General features: G+C 43.6%; 1 protein-coding gene across 3 annotated transcripts in view; it reads right to left on the minus strand.

Annotated features, from left to right (window-relative positions):
- psd2 (pleckstrin and Sec7 domain containing 2) overlaps positions 1-22409 on the minus strand; it is a 63010-nt gene that overhangs the window by 20873 nt on the left and 19728 nt on the right. For 2 of the 3 annotated variants that reach the window (XM_078953745.1, XM_004073639.5), the window contains exons 2-5: positions 20673-20769; positions 13966-15924; positions 6158-6541; positions 4737-5495 (exon numbers count right to left, since the gene is read on the minus strand). In XM_078953745.1, the coding sequence (XP_078809871.1) occupies positions 4737-5495; positions 6158-6504 (1106 nt within the window). In that variant the 5' untranslated portion in view covers positions 6505-6541; positions 13966-15924; positions 20673-20769. Of the gene's footprint in view, positions 1-4736; positions 5496-6157; positions 6542-13965; positions 17448-20672; positions 20770-22409 lie in introns of those variants that run through there. The other variant, XM_078953746.1, reaches the window with a different exon arrangement.

The following is a 22409-nucleotide window of genomic DNA, read 5'->3' on the forward strand; positions in this document are numbered from 1 at the left end:
GGGTGTTTATTCGGACATAGCTGTAGTTTCTGCAGTGGCAGTGGTTAATCAGCCTACCCTCACTTCCCATCAAACTTTTGTCTACAATCTCTCCAACTAGCTAACAACCCTTAACACACCCCAAACTAACATTACCGGTACAATAATAATGGAGAGCAGTATTGGAGCTATCCAGCCGTACAGTTTAGATCCAGATTCCAGAGCAGACGAAGAAGACAAAGACGTACATGGATCTGTTTGTCTGCAAGTGGATGCATCAGAATGGAGCGGGAAGCTTGAGGCCCATACGTTGTTGCACGTATGCCACCGCTTCAAGATAATTCTAACTACATTTTTTGTCTGCTCCTGATTCACAGCGATTTGAATTAAGAAATACTCAGAAATGCAAATTTAAGCCTCATTTCTTTATATATATATGTCCTCCAACAGAAAATTACCAAACGAACACGTTAAAAACACCAAAAACACCATTTTCATTGGAGTGGGTCTGTAAGATGTGGGGATCAAGCTTTTGTTTACAGGAAAAGAAGCACTGGGGTCACCCTGCCAATCACCACAAACACAGACGACCAGGGACCCCACTCACCTGCAGTATCTCAAGGACTTTTCTCCTTTCTACTTTCAGGCAGAAAATATTGATAAACAACAATTGTTCATTCCTTCGATTTCAATCCCTTAAAAGTGGAAAAACTGTCAGGGAAGCGTCTTTAAAGCCTGGACTTTCCCTTTAAGATTGACTTGCAGATGTATCCACTCTCGATTTAAGTGCTCAAATGTCTGGCTTGCAATAATTACTAACAAACACACACAGACACACACTCACACACTCACAGAAGTCCCTGCTGGGCAGAGGGAAGCTGAAGGAGATGATGTCATGACATAAACAATGGCTCTTTCAGTTTGGCGCTGGTGGTCAGGAAGCAAGGCCGCGCTTAAAGAACAACATCTGCAGACGGGGGCAACACAGAGAGGAAAGCTCAGCGCGCAGCCACTTCCAAAAACCCTCCGATCCTGCCGTCCAATCCCATTAGGGCGCTGCTGAGTCCCCCTGAACGAGCCCCGGCGGTTGATGGAGCAGATTGTGTTGCTGGTTCTTGTGTCATTTTGGCCTTTCTGTTTATCTGGAACTGTGAGGGGGCCACTGGAAAACTAACTGCTGGAGAAACCTGCAATGTAAAACGGTGTGTTTTTTCCCCCATATGGTTCCTATTAACCCCCCCCCCCCCCCCCCCCCCCCACACACACACATATGCCCCCCAGCAGTTCTGTACTGGCTTCCTCCACCTTTTACAGCAATTAAGTTAATTCCTTGAAAGAAACAGTCGTGCGCTCAAAGTTGAGAAATAAAGAGGATTTTCTGCTCTTCTAAATGTGGTTTGTAGTTTGAAATCTTGTGACATTTAAAGGCTGGTGATAATGAACTTACTCCTCGATATTGTGCAACCATTTCATGCATAAACAGGGGAGTAAAGAGCTGGTTCTGCTGCTCTGCTTCATGATCTTGCTGTCTGGATTTACCAGGCTATCAGACACCATCGACTCCTCTCGCTGCGCTATTTCTGCTTTCACAGCCCCTACCTGCCTGCATGGATCAAACTATGGACACAAAGCGGACCTTTTTCCTTTAGAGCAGGGGTCGGGAACCTAAGGCTCGCGAGCCATATATGGCTCTTTTGATGGTCACATGTGGCTCGCAGACAAATCTTTAATTCAAATTTTTTTTCTTCATTAGACCAGTCCTTCTCGTGCGCGATGCGATGGCAGAGGCGCGCAGTAGTAGCGGTGCTTAGAGAGACAAATCTGCGCCAGCACTAGTATAAGTTTAAAATTGTCTATTAATTCACAGAGTTTGTACCACCCGGAAACCTGTGAATTGCCGTGCCTAAAACTGCGCGCTCCCGTCTCTGAGAAAGAGCGCGCAGTTGCGGGGACGGGATGTGTGAGGGAGAAAGCAGAGGGTGGGGGTGAGGGGTTGTGGGGACAGGCAGCAGGTGAATCGCGCAGGGATTGTAAAAACGTAAAACCCGCTTCCCGTCACTCACTGCAGCGTGTGAGTGTGTGTTTGGCTCCAGGTCCGCATGTGAGCAGTCTGTCTCACATCTACAAAACATTCATACCAACCTAAGATCACGTTTAAAGTCTCAACGCCTGCATGAAGCAGAAACTCACCACGTAAACCAGACTAGACCATCAGCAAAACTACCACGAGAAATACTCATCATTTATTAGAAACAGCATAACAATGTTATTAAAAAGAATCCACAGACTTATTGTACTTTAAAAAGGTTGAAATTACATCAAATGCACACATTCACTTGTATTTTAGTTTTAAACATATTGTCGCGGACTGAGTTGGATGGCTGTTGGGCCGCGTTAAAAGTTCTGGAGTTCATTGACCGCATCAAGCAGAGAGCTGATTGGCTCTCAGTTCTGTCGCTCAGCCTGTTGTTAGGTAGTTTGGACCAATGGGGTTCAGCTATGGGCCGAATAAGGGAAAGGGGAGGGCTGCAGCGGGAGCAGGGGAATATAAAGTTGGGAGACGCGCTCTCGTCTCGTCTCGGCGGGAGAGATTCAGGAGTTGCTGAATTAATTGTACGGCGTTTGTCGCGGTCTGCAGTAACCCGAATAAAGAACCTTAAAAGAGGTTAAGTCTCCGTGCCTCAGTGTGGGAAAGGGACACTACATTATTGTATGGCTCTTTCGAAATTACATTTCAAAATATGTGGCGTTTATGGCTCTCTTGGCCAAAAAGGTTCCCGACCCCTGCTTTAGAGAAATGGATTTACGTTTGTGCCGTTCGCGTGTTAATGCACCTTTTGTTTCGCTGAATGCTTGGCTGTTGTTCAGTCACTTACATCCCTTCCGGAACACCGTCGCTGGTGGGGCTTCACGTACTAATGCCACCTGCTGGTTGAACCAAACCTGTGCTTCCTAGTCTGCACAGAGCCTCACCAAGCGTACTGTCACCAATGATCTAAAGGTGGACTGCAGCTAAACAATACACTAAACAATACAAACTGAATTTTATGCACAAACCACCTTTTTCTTGGTACAAATGTTTTTCTAAAGACGATTACAGTAAAAGGATGGTACATCCCGGATGGTCAGGGAAAGTTCAGGACCCTAATTATGAGGGTGGCTTTCCTCTGTTTTTTATCTGTTGCTAGGTAACCCATAACAACGTGCTTGAAGCCTGTTGATGCTTTGAGCGTTGAGGGAAAGAAGGAGTCAAAGAAAACACCTTTAAACAAGGAGGATCCAGAGGACTTGATTGGAATGACAAACTTCATTTGGTTTTGGTCGACCGCCACACGTAAACATCGTGCAGGTTCAGCTATGATCGTTTGGGGATGGTATTATCTGATGCCAAGGAAAGAAAAGGCAAAAACAAAAAAAGAAAGGCCAACCCGGGCGCTTCTGAAGGTCCTGTCACCTCCACCCCATTGTGAAAAGTTTTTACATTTTTCTACCTTTGCTTCTTGAAAAAGGTGCGGAGCGCAGACATTTCTTACTTTACCGCACCAGGATTCACTTGCAAACAGAGTTTGTTTAATCCCTAACAGAGAACAAAATCAACTTTCACTTTGTTCCCTCAACAATATGGAGTCAAGTCAGGATCAGCTTAAAGGGAATGAAAAACAAGATGGTAAATGAAAAAAAAAATTGACAGTACACATTTTTAACTTGGAATAAATATTGAACAGTTTAAACATATTCAATTTCAAGAAATACTGAAAAACTAGTATAAAACAAACAAACAAACCCAAACTGTTTTGTTTCTATCCCTTTTAGGTTTCAGTAAAAAAAAATTGGTGGGGCGGCCTGTGTCATCCCCATTGACTGTACATGAGAACGGGACTGAGTGAGTGTGACATCACCCCTAGGAAATGGCTTAGGCCTACTGGCTACAAACAAAGGAAGTCAATTCAGTAGCCATTTTTTTCATGACATGGACGCTCCCTTGTTGGAGCCAGCCGTCATCAGGAGGAAGTCCACATCCCTACTACATGAAAGCAAGCTTCAAAAAAATCTGTCAACCAAACGTTTGGAATGTTCAAATCAAAATAAAGAAAATAGAAGTTTGTGGGATTTTGGCTTCAGCGGGTACTTCCTGTTTGGAACGCCATTGGGGAGGGGGGTCGCTCTGTCCAGTTCTCTTATACAGTCAGTGTTTGCTTCCAAAGTTTGGTACATCAGAGGAGGGAGGGCACAAGCGACGCAAACAAAAGCTGCTGTTTTAGAGCAGAAATGACATCACCATAACCTGTCCTCTGATGTCAATCATGTCCCAGTAGCCAATGGGATCGAAGCCCCACCCCCACGTAAAAAATCAAATCCACTTTAAAAAACAGAAAAGGTCTGAATTATAACTGTAAATTAAAGACTGAAAGCTAAAAGCAAGGGAAATGACAAAGACTGAATGAAAACAGTAATTAAAGATACAAATAAACATTTGTTACAAAGAAACATTTAAGTTTATTTATCAAGTTTTCAGTATTTCTTCCTTTTTCCCCTAAATTTTTTTGTATTTCTTTTTAAGTTTTTACCCAATAGAACAACCCAAACAGAGTGTGGAAATGAAAAAAGGGGAAGGTGCTTAAACACACAGGAGCAAAATCACAGCGTTTAGGAAAAACAGGACTAAAGATGTTGGTCAGCTGAGCCCAACATTGATGTTAACGCATCGTATTTCAGAAATCACAGCATAATCCAGCCTAACCTTCTCTGATTCTTACCTGACAGAGTTGGTCATGGCTCCACAGCCCTCAAAAGCCCTCTGGCTCTCCGAGTGGTATCCGTTGGGGATGTTCCAGCGCCCCGGCTGGCTCAGCACAAACTCCGACCTGCTCCCGGGAATGGTCGTCCTCAGCGGACTTCCTCCCATCCCAGCCTCGGCTCCGGCCCCACGGACCTCCCCTGCTGCAAGTTCCCCATCGAGGCGCTCGGGTCCGGCCTCGGCCCCTTCCTGCTCCTGAACGGTCGCCAACTCCAGCTCCAGCGGTTCGGGCCCCAGGAAAAGCGCCCGCTGTTGGATGAGAGGCGTCAGCGGAGCCTCGAAGCTCACGCAGCTGTCCGTCTCGTCCGTCAGGGACAAAACATCCAGAGAGTCCAGGCTGCTGTAGCATGTCCCGCCCCGCAGCAGGGCGGACTCTACGATGCGCTCAAATGTAGAGCTGAAGCCGTCCTTGTTGTCCACCTTGTTTTTGTCTCTCTCCTCCTCTTCCTCCAGCTGCATTTCTTCGTCCTCCTCTTCCTCCTCTTGAAGGTCAACTTGCTCAACAATCTGCTCGAACGCAGAGCTGAAGCTGTCCTGGTTTTCTCTTTCCTCTCCGTCCCTCTGGACCTCTTCCTCCTCTTCCTCCACTTCAGTGTCAGCCTCTTCAACTGTGGTCTCAAAGTTAGAGCTAAAGGTGTCCAAATGAGCGTTTATCTTCTCTCCATCCTCCTCCGTCTCCTCATCCTCTTCATCCTTCACACTAATGCCGTTTTCCGAACTGAGAAAATAAGATAAAAACACAAATAATTTGCTGTTACTGACAGCCTTTTTGTTACAACAGCCCCCCCGGCAGACAAACTTCAATGATCTTGCTGCTTCGTTGCAGCTCCAGTCTCGGTGGAGGACACTTTTTGGGACAAATGAGACAGCCTGGAAGAGGAGAAACTCACTTCCAACTCACTAACAAGTGATGAGCTTAAACCCCCATTCTTCTTTCAGCTCCAACTGAATGGTTTAGAGGGTTTTTCCTCTCCCAACTCCCGTGTCTGTGACTGTTTTTAACTTGTTTTTGAAAGAGATGGAAATGCAATCATTGGCTCGCCACTGTTTGGAACTTTAATTTTTGTTTTTAATATTTTATCTGTCTAGGAATTTGTTATTTTTATGACATGTTGCACGGGCCTCTTGGCCGTGAAAAGGAGGTCTTCAAATCTCAAAGGGACTTCCTGGTTAAAGGAGACATAAAATAGAAAATGTCCTAGAAAACGACACATTTGATTTTGCCTTCATCATAATTAAAAGACCACCGGGAATGCTTTTTAAATAGATAATCCCAGTGGGACTTTATATATTTTTTAATGCATAAAAGAAGATGAAGGGATCTGCTGATGCGTTCTGACTGCATCATTTTTCACTGTTCGTGGGATTTTCTGCACTCACCGCTCAGGCAGTCGAGGATCAGATGTCTCGTCTTCTGTCGGTGGATGCGTAGCTTCACTTTCTCCTCCCTCCTCTGCCTCTGTCGTCTCCCCCGCCTCTCCTTTGGTCCGTTGCTGCTCTCCTTCAGCTCCCTCCTTTTCCTCGCTCTGTTGTATTGCATCCTCTCTGTCTGTCTCCTTCGCCTCCTCTCCTACCTCCTCCTCCTCTTTCGTCTCCCCTGTGATGTCCGACGCCTCCAGTCTGCCCTCATGGGGGGGCTCTGATGGCAGGTCAGCGGCGATGTCGTCTGGCTCCACGAGGTTCTCTGTTTGGGTGGAACAGGGCAGAGCCTGCCCCTCCTGGGTCATGGTTCCCGTATCCACAGCAGGCAGACGTCCACCTGGGCTGCAAAGGGTTAAGAAAACAGAAAAAGAGGAGAAACGAAGGCAAAAGCCAGTTAAAACCCACTCACTTCAGAAAGACTCTACTTAAGTATTTAATGAATGAAATATGGAAAGAAAAAGGGCTTTAGAATGGAGAGAGAGGTGACAGCAGATGATTAAAGGCAGGCTGCTCAGGCAGAGGAGTTTTTTTTTTTTGTCTGGATGATTCAACAGCTCTTTATCAATATGGAAATTTCTGCTTTCACTGCAGTTTGTGTGAAAGCACGACAGTTACCTTAATAATCTACTTAATTCCACCTTGAAGCAGTCACTCTGTAGGGAAGCTCTTCCTCTATAATTACATACAAATGAACTTCATTACCCACCTAAAAGGCATTTCTGAGTCCATATTTTTCATGCATATGTAAAAAGAAATGCATGTATTGTAAAAATAAATGTTGATTTAATTTTTTAATGGGTTTTCCTGGTTAAATAGGTGAAAAAGTGGGTTTAGAAAAGCAGAAAATTCACTGAAACAAATATTTTCATGTTTTCAGGTTAAAGTGCAGCTTTAAAAATCCTACAAATGATGTTTTAATGAAGGCCAAACGTCCGAGCAGAGAGCAGGAAGTCACCTCGTCTGCCGGATCTCAGCTCTGCTGAATCATCTGCAGCGACAGACTTGCAGCAGAACTGCAGTAAAATATTTACAGGCACTTTTTCTGTCAGCGCACAGGTAAGGAAGGCGGAGGGGGAAAAGCGCGCCAACAAAACTCTCTGTGGTCTCTCAGGAAATTTCCAGCATTTCTGAGCGAAACTGCAGGAAAAAGAAGTAAAGAGGAAAGATTTATTTGGAATGGGCAGGACATGCACCATGTCTGGGTCTCTGATGTAACAAATGCTGCGTCCTCACTGAATGTTTCATCAGCTGCTAAACCATGAAGCAAATGATCCAGACCCCCCCCCCCCCCCTACAATTATCACACAAATTGCTGCCTAATTTCAGCTTCCAGCTGAAGAGCAGCGTTTTTCCGTCCTTCATGCTGCAGACGTGTGGAGCTTCCTGAATCCCTCTGAGGGTTTGGTTGTTCAGGCCCTTTAAAGGTGTGACGGAATCATTTTTTCTCACACTGACATCTGTGTCATTCTCCCTCATAAAAACAGGAATCATTTATCCGTTTATCTTCTCATCGTGTCCTCCTGTGACCCTCGTCTTCCGCTGACGGATCGCTAAACAGATTCTGCAAGAATCCGTGACAATTGATGCTCAGGCGATCATCTGCGCTTGATACTTTGCTTCTCACGCAATGCATGACCACATTATGCCGCGCTAAAGTGCATCTCCTAAATCTAAAAGCGGCGTGGACTCCCTTCAACAGCTACATTAGTCTAATCTCAGGATAATCCCAAACTCAGAAAGTGGATGAAGGAATGATAGCTTCCTCTGCGGTCCATGTAGTCCCATTTCTGAGTCGTGTCAGTGCAAACTTTCATCATTTGCATCAATTTATTATTCCACGAAAGGAGCATTTGCTCACATTAGCATACATAAATGCACCCGCACACACATCCAGAAGTGGAACAGTGACACATCTTTGTAAATGGGAACATGATAAGTGGGAATTCTGTGTGTGTGTGTCTGTGTGTGTGTACGTGTGTGTTTGCAGGGGCCTGTTTTTCCCTCCCACCCAGTTCCATTAATCTGCTCTATGTGCTCCTTTGTCTAACTCACTTTTCTCAATATCAGACTCTCGTTTAGTGTTAATTGGCCTAAATGAGTCTCATCCAGAGGGGGGAAAAAAAGAAAAACTTTGGAAGTGAAAAAGAGAAAGCAGATGTGCTGAAGCCCCCCTGCCGCTGCAAGGACAAATGCAGAAAAAGCCAATGAAAAGCCAAAAAGGCTGTGCGATGTGGCTGGGGTGTAATTACACTCCGACTGTGTGTCCGGGTCTTTGTTTTTCTACACATCGAAGGCCCATCAGGAACAGGCTTTGTGCATTCCACTGTTGTCAGCAGCACACTGGAGACTTTTGCAGAATCTTATCAGTTTCCTTTAACTGTGATTGGACCAAACGCCACACGGGTTAATACCACACCGATGTGTCAGGAGACAAGGAAGAGGGCCAAAAGGCCAAACTCACACACATCAAGTTGGCTTTTTGGCCCTTCTGCGTTTGTGACGTCTCTCTGTCTGTCTCACACGGACGCACAACGAACGGACAAAGACACACACCACAGTGTGGCATATTGATCTGTGAGGCGGTGCTGCAGTCCACGGGGAATACGCTGATAAGCATGGCTGGCTCCTGCAGGCAGCACAGCAACAATAAGGAACTAAAGACACTGGAAGCTCTGGAAACAACAGCGTTAGTTATTTGAAATAACCCAGTTACAATCTAATCTTTCAAAAACATGAAACACCAATGTAAAAAAGAAAAAAAAACGTTTCATCCTAATATTATTACAATAGACTTAAAGTGACTGACATATTCTCCATCCATCCATTCATCCATCATAGCTTTTTTTTAATGGAATTGTCCAGATGATCAAACTCCAACCATAGAAATCAGCAGCATAAATGTTTATTACAGCTGATCTGAACAGACTGATGTGTCACAATCCACTAAAAGAATTCAGATCCTTCAGATCCATCAGATCCTTTCACACTTTCTTCACCAAAAACTAGAATGACAAAACACTTTGCGGAATTTCTGAATGAATTAAAAACAGGTTTCTGTGCCCAAATTATAATTTAACTTTATTTATAGGGCACCCTTCCTGATGCAGAACTCATCAAAGCTCTTTGCATGAAACGTCAAAAAAAATAATAATAATAAGGAAATAATAAAAGCCTCCCAACACATAAACACGTTACAATACACAAAAAAAAACCCAGAAAGAAACAGTCTGGGAAGTCAATTAAAACACTAGAAAGAGTAAAACCTACTTCTAAGCAAAAAGTATGTGTTTAAAAGTTTTTTTTCATAAAAACTTCCACAGTAGATGCTTGTTTCTGCATGAAATACCTGATGATATTTCGCTTTTTTATTTGAGCAAATATTCCTTGTAAGTGGGTCATGAACTGTGACCCCGTGTGTGGCAATTCACCTTTCCATTGACCTCAGAACTAAAATGAGGATAACAGCCAAAAAAACTGGGTTTAGCTTTTATGACAATGTGATGCGACCTTTAAAATATAAATGTAATAAGCTATGATGGGGCATTGAAATAAAATCTTCTCTATCTTTCCAAAGAGTTAATCTCTTTATCCTACCCATCTATCTGTCTGCTTGTCCGTCCGTCCGTCTGAAAACGGTTCTGAATCTCGGCCTGTAAAGACTTGAGCTGAGCATCGCTCCTCTGCTGAGCCACTTTCTCCCGTCTGACCTTGTTACAGTCAAAGTGCTGCCCTCCATAATTTGAGCATTTTTGTTTGAAGCTGCCAGAGTGATGTTAAACACACGCCGCTAAGGCTTCAGAGCACTGGAGGACCTGAGGCTGACCACGTCTGTTCACCTTCTGCATCATTTTAATATGATCAGGACATCTAAAAAAATTATCAGTGTGTTGTATTACATAAGCTTGTTATGTAAACATTTAAGGCAGAATGAAGAACTAGAGCAGAAATTAAGTTCCATTGGTTTCCTCCATGCTCCTTTTTCCATCGCACACTCCTGCCTGCTACCTATAGCTGCATCTGCACTCAATTCTAAGCGCACTAAAAAGGGTGTTTGCCATTTTTTAGGGGGTGGGGGTGGGGGGGGGTCCGAATCTCCAATTACAAAATCTAGTGCACTGGAAATTTCCCAGGAGTCTCTGGTAAAAACCAGTGTGCCTCGATACTCACTAGTTTGCCAAATCTAGACCACAATGAAGTGCGTTTGAAACAATGTGTCACATTGAAAAATATGTTAACCTTTCTTTTTTCGTAAAGCATCCAAGTTTTCATCACCGGAACACGGTGGATTTTATGAATAGTTTTTCTTAAAATGTTCCCGTTTATTGAGATTTTACTTCAGTATTTGGAGGGGAAAAATGCAAGCTGTGAGCATGTGTGTGAAATGCATTAAAACATGGGGCACTGGATACGAGTTCAGATTCATCGGTTTGTAAAGCGTGTAGCTCAAAGTCAGTTTAAAAGTTGAGGTCTAAGTTTTCCCTTTACTCAAGTTTAAGCTCTGTAAAGCCTCTGGTATTAGCATGTCAATCGCTATAGAATAGAAATTCAATTCAATTTCATTTATGCAGTCCAGTATTACAACAACAGTCGTCTCAATGGGCTTCATACCGGTTAATGTAAAATAAACATGAAATCATAAAGAACATGAGGTCATAGAATTCAGTAGGTAATGGCTAAACTAAACTAAACAGACTAAAATAAACTGGGCATCCCTACCCTTAGACCCTCCTTCTTGGTAAGGATAAACTCCTAAAAAAAGGGATTCTGGAAAAAAATTTAAAAAAAGAAGATGGGGTGTCCATAAGAAGGAAGGATCCTCCCCCAGGACAGACAGGCGATGTACCAGAACTCTTAGAGAGGAATTAGCTTATCTGACTCTACAACTACATGTTTAAATAGTCCAGCAGGTGGGCTTCATCCACATGGGTGGGGGGACGGCAGAGGGTGCGGGACAAGCCAGAAGCAGGATCCACAACCAAGTGTAGGAGCAGGAGCAGAGACGAGCCAGAGACGAGGTACATGGCAAGACTAGCAGTATTTTCCAAAGACCTGGGAATCGCTCCTGGAAGTTCATTTGAACATCCTTTGTACAGACTATCCATCCATCCATCCATCCATCCATGCATCCATCCATCCATGCATCCATCCATCCATCCATCCATCCATCCATGCATCCATCCATCCATCCATCCATCCATCCATCCATCCATCCATCCATCCATCCATCCATCCATCCATCCATCCATCCATCCATCCATCCATCCATCCATGCATGCATCCATCCATCCATTTCCTGAATCCCTCCTCTTTCGGGGTCACAGGGTTACTGGAGCCTATCCCAGCCTGTGTTGAGCAAAGGCGGGTACACTATGGCCTGTCTGTTCCAGGGCACTTTCTACACACACTAAACGCACAAAGAGATTTAACTGGAAGGTCCGAGAACTAAAGAAACACAGAGAGATCTCTGGACTTTGATTTTCCACCCAAAAAAATCCTCTTTGTGCATTTAAACAAGTTATTCTGACTTGGAGAAAAAATGTGCAACTAATGCATATGTAAAGTAGGTCAAATATTTTTTTTATCCTGATGTTTTACTTGCATATAACCTAAAAGTTTTTTGTTAAAAAATATTCAAATTTCTGGGAAAGAAGAAAATTAAAGTCATTAGTCAAAAGAAAATTATTAAAAAGACAAATAAAAGCATTTTTTAATTTGTTAATTGTACATGAGGCTACAAGATGGTGTAGTGGTAAGCACACTCACCTCACAGGGGGGAAAACCTGGTTCAATTCCCGAATATGCTCTTTCTGTGTGGAGTTTGCATGTATGGGTTTTCTCCAGGCACTTTAATTTCCTCCTGCTGCTCAAAAACATGCTTCTTACGTTATTTGGTGATTCAAAATTGTCTTTTGGTAGGAATGTGACCCTGTGACAGACTGGCGATCAGTTCATGGAATACCCCGCTTACACCCAACAGTAGCTGGGATAGGCTCCAGCAGCCCTGTGACCCAGAAATGGCTTCAGCGGGTTCAGAAAAAAAAACGGAAAACAGTGATATATAACACAGAAAATAGAAGTATAATATGTTGGAAACAGATTATGTAGTAATTCATGTGAAAAAATTGATTATTTTAGCAATGTCATAGAAACGGATGTGGTTGAATAAAGGCAGATTTGTCCAAAGAAATAAATAAATTTGAATTAGTCGACAACAAAATAATAATAATTGGTGATGGCCCCGATAAGATAAGTTAAGCTAACAGATCTGCAAACTGAGAGAACAGCAGGAATTCCTCTGTTCGTCCTCCTTTTTCAGTCTTTCAGTGATGCACCAAATAAATGGAGTTTTGACCCACTGACCTTGTTCATAATATGACGGCTGTGGGCATGACTGGTTCTGCAGCTAACACACACACACACACGCACACAAACAAAGACACATTCCTAAAGATAGTGTAACCTTTAAAATGCAGGTGCTGGGAGGAAGAAAATCATTTCCTGCTTCCTGAGGACAGGAAATAAAAATACAAAAAACTTGAACATTGTCCAGGGTATTTTCCTATTCCTTCAAGCCCTTCTATAGAATAACTCCAACATTTACACACAGCTGAAATCTAACTTAAACCAGGCTAAACAGTCAGGTAACTCCCCTATAGCTGCTTAAAATCCTAACTCAGTTTTGTTTGTCTTTCTTCTGATTTGTTTCCCGTTCAAAAACTCCCTCATTACCATAAACCAGGACAGACACTCGCTCATCATCGCATTTTCTAATTGTAGAAAGGACCTCATAATGAATTATATATAATTAAAAAAAACATGCATCCCCAATGAGCTGTAGCGGATCAACCTCCGGGATAACAAGGTCATCAGAAGCACAGTTTGGTTTAAGAGCCGCTCTGGGTGCAGCTGATGTGTCTCTAACTTCCATTTCCCCAGAATGTGGAGAGGAATTTCCAGTTCCAGGTGGATGTAAATATTCCTAAAATTAGGATGAGTTGGGAAACAAACAGAAGCTTTAAAGGCAATTTAGACAGAAAAAAAGAGACGATGGGGTTCAGCTCAGTCTAACATGACTCGACAAAATGTAGTTTGGTGATAGTTCCAATGCTGGTCCCATCATGTGTAAAGGACGGCAGCATCCATGTTTGAAAGGCGGTGTGAGACTGCCTAAAAGTGTCTTTAAATGAGCTCAGACTAAAACAAACAGCCAGAAAGGCCAGGGGGGGGGGGGGGGGGGGGGGCGTTTTCCTTTCCTTTCCATGTGTGAGTGAAGGAGAAACAGAGGAAAGAAGGGGGGGGGGGGGGAGTCAGGGAGAGCCAGCCATGTTCTCCCAGCCTCCTCCAGCCAGTAACCATGACAACAGGATGGCTGGGAGACACGGTTGAAGCTCGATTGAGGCCGGTGTCTTTCTTTTCCCTTTAAAATAGACCTTGGTCGCGTTTCAAAACCCACTTGTCCCATCAGCAGCGCAAAGGAAACGCTCTTTTCCTCCTCTTCTCGGGGGGAAAGGTTAAAAGAAAAAGAAAATCCAACCCCTCTCTAAAAAATCCCACGGTGCTCTTTTCTTTTTTCTTTTTCTTTTCTGGATTAGCTCCACAAACAGTGGTGTCCTGCAGATGCCGGGCTCTGAATATGCGTTTAGAACCCCTCCGCTTCCATGAGCGTTTAGCTCCACACATACAAACTTAAAGGGTCTTTTTGTGAACGGATTGTGCTGCAAACGGAGCCCCGCGAGCTGAAATGAAACACTTTAGAATCGACTCACCGGACAAATGCGCGCCGTGGATTGGAGTTCAGCGGCGTTGAATCCCTCCCCTCCGCCTCCGACTGACGAGCTCCTTTTACGGATCTTTTAGAAAAATTTCAGCTCTCAACGTCCTTCCCAACACCCTCTCTCTGCTCGGCGGTTTGCGCGTGAGACAGACGATCTCGTCTCGCGCCTCCGCGCGCCGAGCGGCTGGCTGGCTGGCTGGAGCAGGCGGGAGGTCCGGGCGGCAGCGGAGTGGGCTCACTTGCGGGACTGATGAATGGATGGATGCGCGTCCTCCTCCTGGTCCCTCCTCTCCGCCGAGCCTCCGCCGGTTTGACTGGCAGCTGGGAAATCGGCTGTCGGACCGGAGCGAAACCCTCCGCCGCCGTCAGAGCGCGCGGATGTGTCCGCGGGCCTGTTGATCTCAGACGGCGGAGGTTATTGTCAGCTGTGTTTGTCCACGTGATCCCACTCACCGTCCGAAATGTCACCAAACTCCACAAGGGCATCAGATCTCAGCATCTGCGCTTTAGATCAGCATCAAAGAACCTAAATGATTTCTACACACATGATCCATAAAACATGTCTCCTTCCTTTCCTCTCATTAGTGCACATTCTAAGTCATCTCTTTTGTCATCTAACAGATTTTCCAGATGCTCATTGCTCTGTTGACTCAATAATGAGCATCTCGGTGATAAATAACAGACACTTGATTTTTTTGGGTCTTTTTTTTCCTTCGTGATTTTGTTTTTTTTTTTTAATTAGAAGATTTCCTTTGGCTTGGTTTGCCTTTTCTCGCTGGTTTAGCAGCTTAGTTACCTTGGTTGTGGTTTTACATGTTCTAAATAACCTGCATTGAGCTGAACTGCATTGAGACTGGCTGCGGTGGCAGAAAGGGCAAAGGCAGCCTTTTCAAACAGTTCCCAGACCGGGACTCTTGGCCATACCCAGAGGATCTTGAAGAGCTTCCAGGATTTCCATGGAGGAATATCTAAGCGCCTCTTTTACTCTTTTTCCCTACACATTAGGACTGGAAGAATGTTGTTGACTGGAAAGTTTGGGGAATTGAGCAGAGAAAAAGCCTACAGATTATTTACAAGCAGTCAGACAGGGCTGTCCAAAGGTCCAAAGTCTTGCAGCTGTCAAACGCCGTTTTTTGATTGGTCATGCTGAAGTTCAGTTTAGCAGGAAATGGATTTCTGTGTGGGAAAACATGACCTATGAAACTGTCAATAGCCTGCAGTAAATTCTGCAGGCTAACATAAAACAGCTGTCTTTAAATATGACTTACAGTATCGGGACATTTGCTGAAAGCGAAACAGCTTTGAAGAGGTAAAAACGATCGATGGATAAGTTTGATGGCTGGATTTCGTGTCTTTTTATTAAAAAAGTAAGAGTTATTTTCAGATATATTTCCCCACAGAGGACAATAAAACTGAACTGATTCTGCCAAAGCTGCCTCATTAACAAACCCAAGAGGGTTTCTTTGTTCCAATTTCTCAAATCTGTTTCTTATCAACGTCACCATGAAACAATCTTTGCTCAACGCCATAGAGTTTGGCAAACCGCATGCAGAGAATGAAGTAACAAGTGTGTAATCCCTTTAGAATAAGTCAGTTTAGTGTTTCTCTTGACTCCATATCACCTGGAAAGCAGAGCCAAAGGATGTGTGATGTGTGGAAGGTGTTGTTCTTCAATGTTGTGGTTGGTCAGAGGCTTCACCGCGTCCTTCACGGCGGGTTTTGTTGTCAGAAACCGAACATGACAGACTCATCACAGTCGGTACAACAGTTGTCACCACTGATCTGTCTCAACGCTGTCGGTGTGGCGAGGACAGCCATCACTGTGTCCTTTTGTTGAAGGACCGGAAGCCCACAGCATCCCCTGTGCAGACTTGCATGATGGGACTGGCGCACCAGCGAGTGTGGATCGGCTCCACATCTTGGACAGAAAACCCCAACCAGATGTGTTCAGCTGGAAAACAAAGACAGATCAACCTGACCGTGTTCTGCTGTGGTTTGAAATATCCGCTGTGCTGTTTCACAGAAGCTAGCTCAACGGGCCAAAAAAAGCTGTTATAGAATCATGAAGTAAAATCCAGAAGTTGTATATTTTCTTCTTTTTTTTTATTTGCAGTTTTTAGTTTATATTTTTTTGCGTCTGGTTCTGTTTTAGCTCATTTTTCTTCACGTTTTAGTCAAACTTCAAGCACGATCTGATCTAACAGTTGATGTTTTTTTCTCTTCAAGTGACCCATTTCCAGTCTGAGCTCTGGCAGTGTCGAGGACTAAGTCCAAATTCCCTCCTTTACCCCTAAAAGACAATATAGTGCAGGTCTATCTGGTGCCCTGGATTTGATTGCAATTTGAAGTGCAGAATTTTAATACATATGAACATTTCACAAAGACAGTTTACAAATCCAATGTGTTCGGATGATGGAAACATGGATACATTTGCATACAAATGAGAAATTGTTCAAATGCAATGCTTTGTGGTCCATATTCTAGAGAGCATCGATGCACACTGTTTTTTGCAGAGACTTCTGGGAAATTTCCAAGGCACTGGATTTTCAAGCTTGTCCTCACCCTGCATGTTCTGGAAGAACTTCTGGAGGTTCTTTAGGTTCTTCTGACCAGATTTAGCTCTGCTTTTGTTTCTTCTGTTTTAGTTTTTGCTTCATTCCTTTCCAACGCCTGGTTTAGATTAATTGTGTGAAACTATAGAAATGTGTTTTTACTGTCCTTAATGTCATCCTAACATGCATGGATGGTGTAGATACCTTCTGCTGCTGGAGTGTCAGTCATTTAGATGCAGCATCCATGGCCTCATCACGTCACACGACGGGTATTGTCCCCATACGGTGCAGCACCTCTTTACTAAGTGAGCTCAAGGTCACCGGCAGAAGCACATTGATGCACATTCATGTGACCCTGGACTGTTTGGAGAGGCGATTGAAGATTTTCAAGACGTCTTTTTCAGATGTTCTCAGCTTCAACTGCACGGATTGAGAGTGTTGCCTCGGCGATGGGTGTTACATAAGAGGCAGAGCGGTTGTAAATGGAAGAAGAGGAGGAGGAGGAGGGTGGTCGGTTAAGGATTAAAATAAAGCGGTGGAGAAGGTGAGGCTGGAACAAAGGAGCTGGGTGTGTTTGAAGACAAGGGGAGGAGAAGGTTGGAGGAGGCCTGCACAGCAGGACAGGTGAAGAGGGGCTGGGGGTGGGGGGGTTGTGTGAGGAGAAAGATGAGGCGCAGCGGAACTGAGGGGAATCCATACGGCAGAAGATGACAAAGACAGATTGGAGCTGCAGCAGATCGACCAGCGAAATAGTTTGGGGGGGAAACCCACAACAGATGCAATGTCAATCCTAATTACTAATTCATTAACCTGGAAGGCTCCCTTCCCCCCTCCTCTTTAGACACCCCCCTGCACTGTCCCTCCTTTGCGTCCCGCGGGAGGCGGCGGGATGGAGGAGGAAAAAAAAAATGAAATGACATCTGCAGGGAGTGTTGGAAATCCCTGATGTGACGATGGGAAGGATGGAGGGGGGAAGAAAGCCAACAGCTTGCGTTCTGCCTGGTTGGCTGCGGCGGGTGGTCTCCTGTTATGATGGTGTTAATGTGCAGGAGTAGCATAAATGACAGGATGCGCGTGCGTGCACTCATTTAGGTTCATATCTGCAGTCGGCCCAACATGGGCCGACTGCAGATATGAACCTGAATGAGTGCACGCATGTGTCTTCATTTACGAAATGAGGGGGGAGATGAATCAATCTGCTGATGTTGGTCTGCAGGAGTAATAGCATTGTGTTATCAAAGCTAAGGGGAGGGGCCAGACTGGCAGAGTGCGTGCGTTTACTTTACATAGTGGGGCTGTTATCTGCTTGTGCGAGCGTGCGGTTGACATGCACCGCACAACCTCCAAATGTTCACACAAAACACATCAGAGAAGATAGAGATGCAAAGCTGCACATTTGCAAGTTTGTATGCAGAAACTAAAGTGCCTGCACACACAAAAAACGCACACACACCCAGGAGGATGCAATGCTGCTGACTGAGGTGGATTTAAATAGAGAAATCCTCCACACCAGCATTGATTCACTGAGGTTTACAGCACCAGGTCAGGTGGGCTGAGCAACAGGGAGCTGTCTGAGGCCGTTGGGGAGCAAGGCACACAAACACCAAGTGCACGTGCACGACATGCACAGATCACAGAGAACGCCCTCACATGCTGCAGATCCTTGATCCTCACCAGGAAGCTCAGTGTGTGCATGCTAATTAACGTCAACGGTTTAACATGAACTGAAAATGTGTCAAAAAGGTTCCTAGCATGTTATCCAGCGAGTCGCTTCTTCTGCAAAAATCATAAAAGGATGTTTGTCAGTTTGTAATCTCTTGATTGATTGATTTTTATTGACTGGGTTTATTTCAAGCATTAATCGTAGACAATACAATAAAAAATAAATCCCACAAATTTATCAAACCAATTACAGAAATGATGAAATGCATAAGTAAAAACAACAAAGGCAAACTTAAGTTTACATTTGATTCATTAAATATAGTAATTAAAGTCAACTAGAGGGGGAAGAATCGAATTTATATAATAGTTCATTTTATAATGATTATCCTCAGAGAGCATTCATTCAGGATTTCAGTAAAACAGTAATGTGAATCACACACCATGTAACAGATTTGAAATGTTCATTAATTTCTTAAAAAAAAAAACGAAAAAAAAACTTTGTTAGATTAGAAAAAGAACTGAATAAAGTGTTTTTCAGGTAGCATCTCTGAGCCCCAGCATGGGCCAAAAACAACCTCAGTCTGGTCCAGGTTGCAAGTGAACCCTGGTGTGGTTAGGCCACATCAGCCACCAGGAAACCAGCAGGTTACGACTGGATGACTTTCGAAGGTGTTTTGATTCACTCAAATGTTGCTTTTTAAACCAAGAACCAAAGATACAGTTCTTATTGGTTATTGTCAAAGGACGTTATCACAGTATTCCAGATGTGGTCCATATGGTGGCGGTTGTCTTAGAACCACTTTGTTCGACATCCAGCGTTTGCTCAGCCCCATTAATAAAACACTGCAGGTGGTTCCTCTCATCGGAGCTCACACTCTTCACCTTGGACATCGTTATTCAGCTCTGGGCCTTTGTGTTTGACTCCCCTGATTCTCCTGACTACCTCATCAGCATTCATTACCCCCAAAGCGGCGGGTGGATGGTGCGGGGGGGACACTTCCTGTCCCCACACGGGTGTGTAGGTGTGTGTGTGTGAGATGGTGTCGGTCAAAGCGCGCGGCTCTCTCCCTTTCAGTCGTTGTATCCGGAAAAGGTTACGGTGACATTTCACGTGACGAATCAACCGCAGGACTCGTTCACCAAAATTTCCCCAGAGAAATGTCAAAAAAAAACAACAAACAGACTGTGTTTGTGTTCACACGTGTGTGAGAGGGAAACAACCAAAGACCTCGCCAACATGGTGGCGGGATGTGCCACGTGCGTCAGGGAAGCTGGGCGTGTGTGCACATAACACAATTCTGCCGGGCATTCCCTTCAAATGGGCTGACCAGTTACCATGGAAACAGTGCCGCACTCTGCCCGGACGTGCCAACTTGCAAAATAATAATATGGACACGTGAAAAAGGCAGAAAGTGTGACTCCTCAGAGGCGGGAAGTGAAAAGCTTCAGCCAAACAGAGACTAGACTTCCCCTCAACCAAATATGAACCTCAAATCCTCTAAACAATTAGACATTAAAAACCAAATAATGATGATTATGACAAACTAAATAATTAAAAGTTAAGTAAAACATAATCGGGCTGGGAGTACATTTTTTAAAAGAGCATGATTTTAAAAAAACTTCATCTGAATATTAACACACCTTTCAGATGAACAACACTGTGTTCAATCCATTTTATTTAATGATCAGATCATTAAGATCTGCAACTGCTTCTCACATACAGCATGCTTTTATTTTGGTAAATGAAGAAATCTTCCTTTCAACACTCAATATTGTCTTGTTTCAAGAATAAGGCTGTCTAAGTATGATGAATGTAATAATGCGATTTATTTCCAACAATGTATTTAACGGCTGCTGGATTTAAACCACCAAAATAAAAATAAAACAACAGTCGGCCTCTTTCAGTTAAGCTGAAGTGTGTTTGTGTTGAGCTGTTGAAACAAAAACACTAATGAGTGAACATTTGCGGCAAGATTTTGTTTGTTTTGGTGCAAAAAAAAAGCTGCAGTAAGAGGCTCGGTGTGGTGCGCTGCCAACTAGTGGTTGGAGGTTTAGGACGGAACACGATGAAGTAAATGTTTGTCTCTAAATACATAATTAAAAAAAACTGTTTAGGTAACATTTGAAATCAGTGTCAAAGAAAATACTGCATTGTGGAATTTCACAGTAATAATGTTTTTTTGTTTCACACACTCAGTCATTCTTCACCTCTTCCACCATTCCTTCCTCATCTATCTTCTCAATTTGTTTTAATCCTTCAACTTAAGACTTTTAGCTCCAGTTTAGACTGAAACTCTTTAACCGACTTTGCGCTGAAATGCAAACCTCATAGTAATTTACCTGTAATAAGATCAGCGGCGCTTTTGCCAGTGACATCTCTTGTGTTAAAGGGTTATTAACATTCTCTCCCCACACATTCTTACATTCATCCAGACTCTCTATTTCTATTTCCTTCTCCTCCTTTGTCCCTCCCACCTCCTCTTACCTGTCGTCTCTCCGGATTCATTCATTCCTCTCTCTTGATCCTTTTATCTCCTCTTCCATCTCCTTGGTTTCTCCTATTTTTAGGCTCCATCGAGGATCTGGAATCAAAGGGGGGTGATGTGAGGGGAGGCAGATCCTGGATATATTCACTGTTATTGTTAGCTTTGAATGAACTTTTCAAGAGGTTAGATATAATTTGCAGCTTTGGAAGCAGACATTTGTTGCTGCGTTTATAATCTGCTGATAAATTTGTTTCTTTTTTCCCAGGTTGAATGATCTAATCAATCAATCAATCAATCTCTGGTTTCTTTGAGGTGAAACCTCCTCCTTAAATGTAAATCATTTTCTGTTTGTTAAGTGTGTTCTGAGCAGGTTCTGATCCGGTTGGAGCATCCAGGTGGCTTATCCAGCACTCAGAGGACCAAACAGGCGTTTTTGATGAAAGTGAACTGCGTTTGGGGCTGGAGCAACATTTCTTCAGTGTCTGTTTGATGACTCCTGCGAACGCTCAACCACTTCACAGGTCGGGCTGCGTGTCAGTCCATGCATGAAACATTTAAGCGGAGGAGGAATGCCGCTGTCCCTGTGGCAGACATATCAGCTTTCCATACATGAACAGCGCATGAGAATTTAAATGCACTGGGTGTAAGCAGAGAATTGATTTAAGCAGCCTGTGTAAGACAAGTCAGCTTTCTTTTTTTTTTTTTATCCCACAATGCATTATCCAGGTCAGAAGTCGTCCTGTTAAGAGGTTTAATTTGTAGAACCTGTGTAAAAAAACGACCCCAGATTAACCTGTTAGGCCTGCAGACTCGGTGGAAAAATGAGCAGCAGCCCCCCCCCCCCCCCCCCCCCCGTCCTCACCTCTGCAGGTATGGAAAGTCGCTCAGCAGATGTGAGGATCCGAAGCAGAGCGATGATTTAAAACCAACGACAATACCTTTAAAACTCCTCCTAATGTGATTTATGCATTTTAAACCCCCCCTTAAAAACAGGCTTGTAGTTTATTAGCTTGACGTTTTAACAAACTCGACCCACTTATGGAGGACAGTTCACATGAATCACTTTTTGAACTGAGGCTGGTCTGAGAGGGGGAAAAAAAGAACTGATAAGAACAGAAAAGTCCACCTTAAAAGGCCCAAAAGGACCTCAGTTACAATTGCATTCACTCTTTTTATTTTGTGGTGGTTTCATCTGCTCACTGAAACTCCACACAGACGTTAAACAGGCAGTGATTGGGGCGTAATACTTGTGGATGAGATCCACTCTTAATTCTGTGAGCCAATTGTTCATTGTTTTGTTACTTTGTTTGTTCTGCTTACCCTTTTTCAGATTTTCTTTTTTGGGTTAAAGGACCCAAACTCTGGTTTTAGCAGGCCTTCATAGTGCCTGACTCAAATTGGCAACAAGTTATTTATTCATTTTTTACTCCAACTTTATTTGTTTTTTCATGTACAACTTACACTCGGGGAATGGGGGAAACAATCCGAAATGAGCATACGAAGGCAAAAATGGTGGAGACAAATAAAGTATATAAATATTTCAATGACTTTTATTTTCTTGTTGATGTTTAAAATACGTTTAATAGAGTCCAGCTATTCTGAAAAGTCATTCCAAAAGATGGTAAACACAGGATGTGTGCTTTTCTGGTTACATGTATGAATACATTTTTTGCACAAAACAATGATGAGGTTGATTACATCAGAAACTTTGAGTCCAAATTGTCTAAGAAAAAGAG

This window comes from Oryzias latipes, chromosome 10 (assembly GCF_053564925.1).
Source record: "Oryzias latipes strain Hd-rR chromosome 10, Olatipes_Hd-rR_3.1".
In the NCBI taxonomy this organism is placed as follows: domain Eukaryota; kingdom Metazoa; phylum Chordata; class Actinopteri; order Beloniformes; family Adrianichthyidae; genus Oryzias; species Oryzias latipes.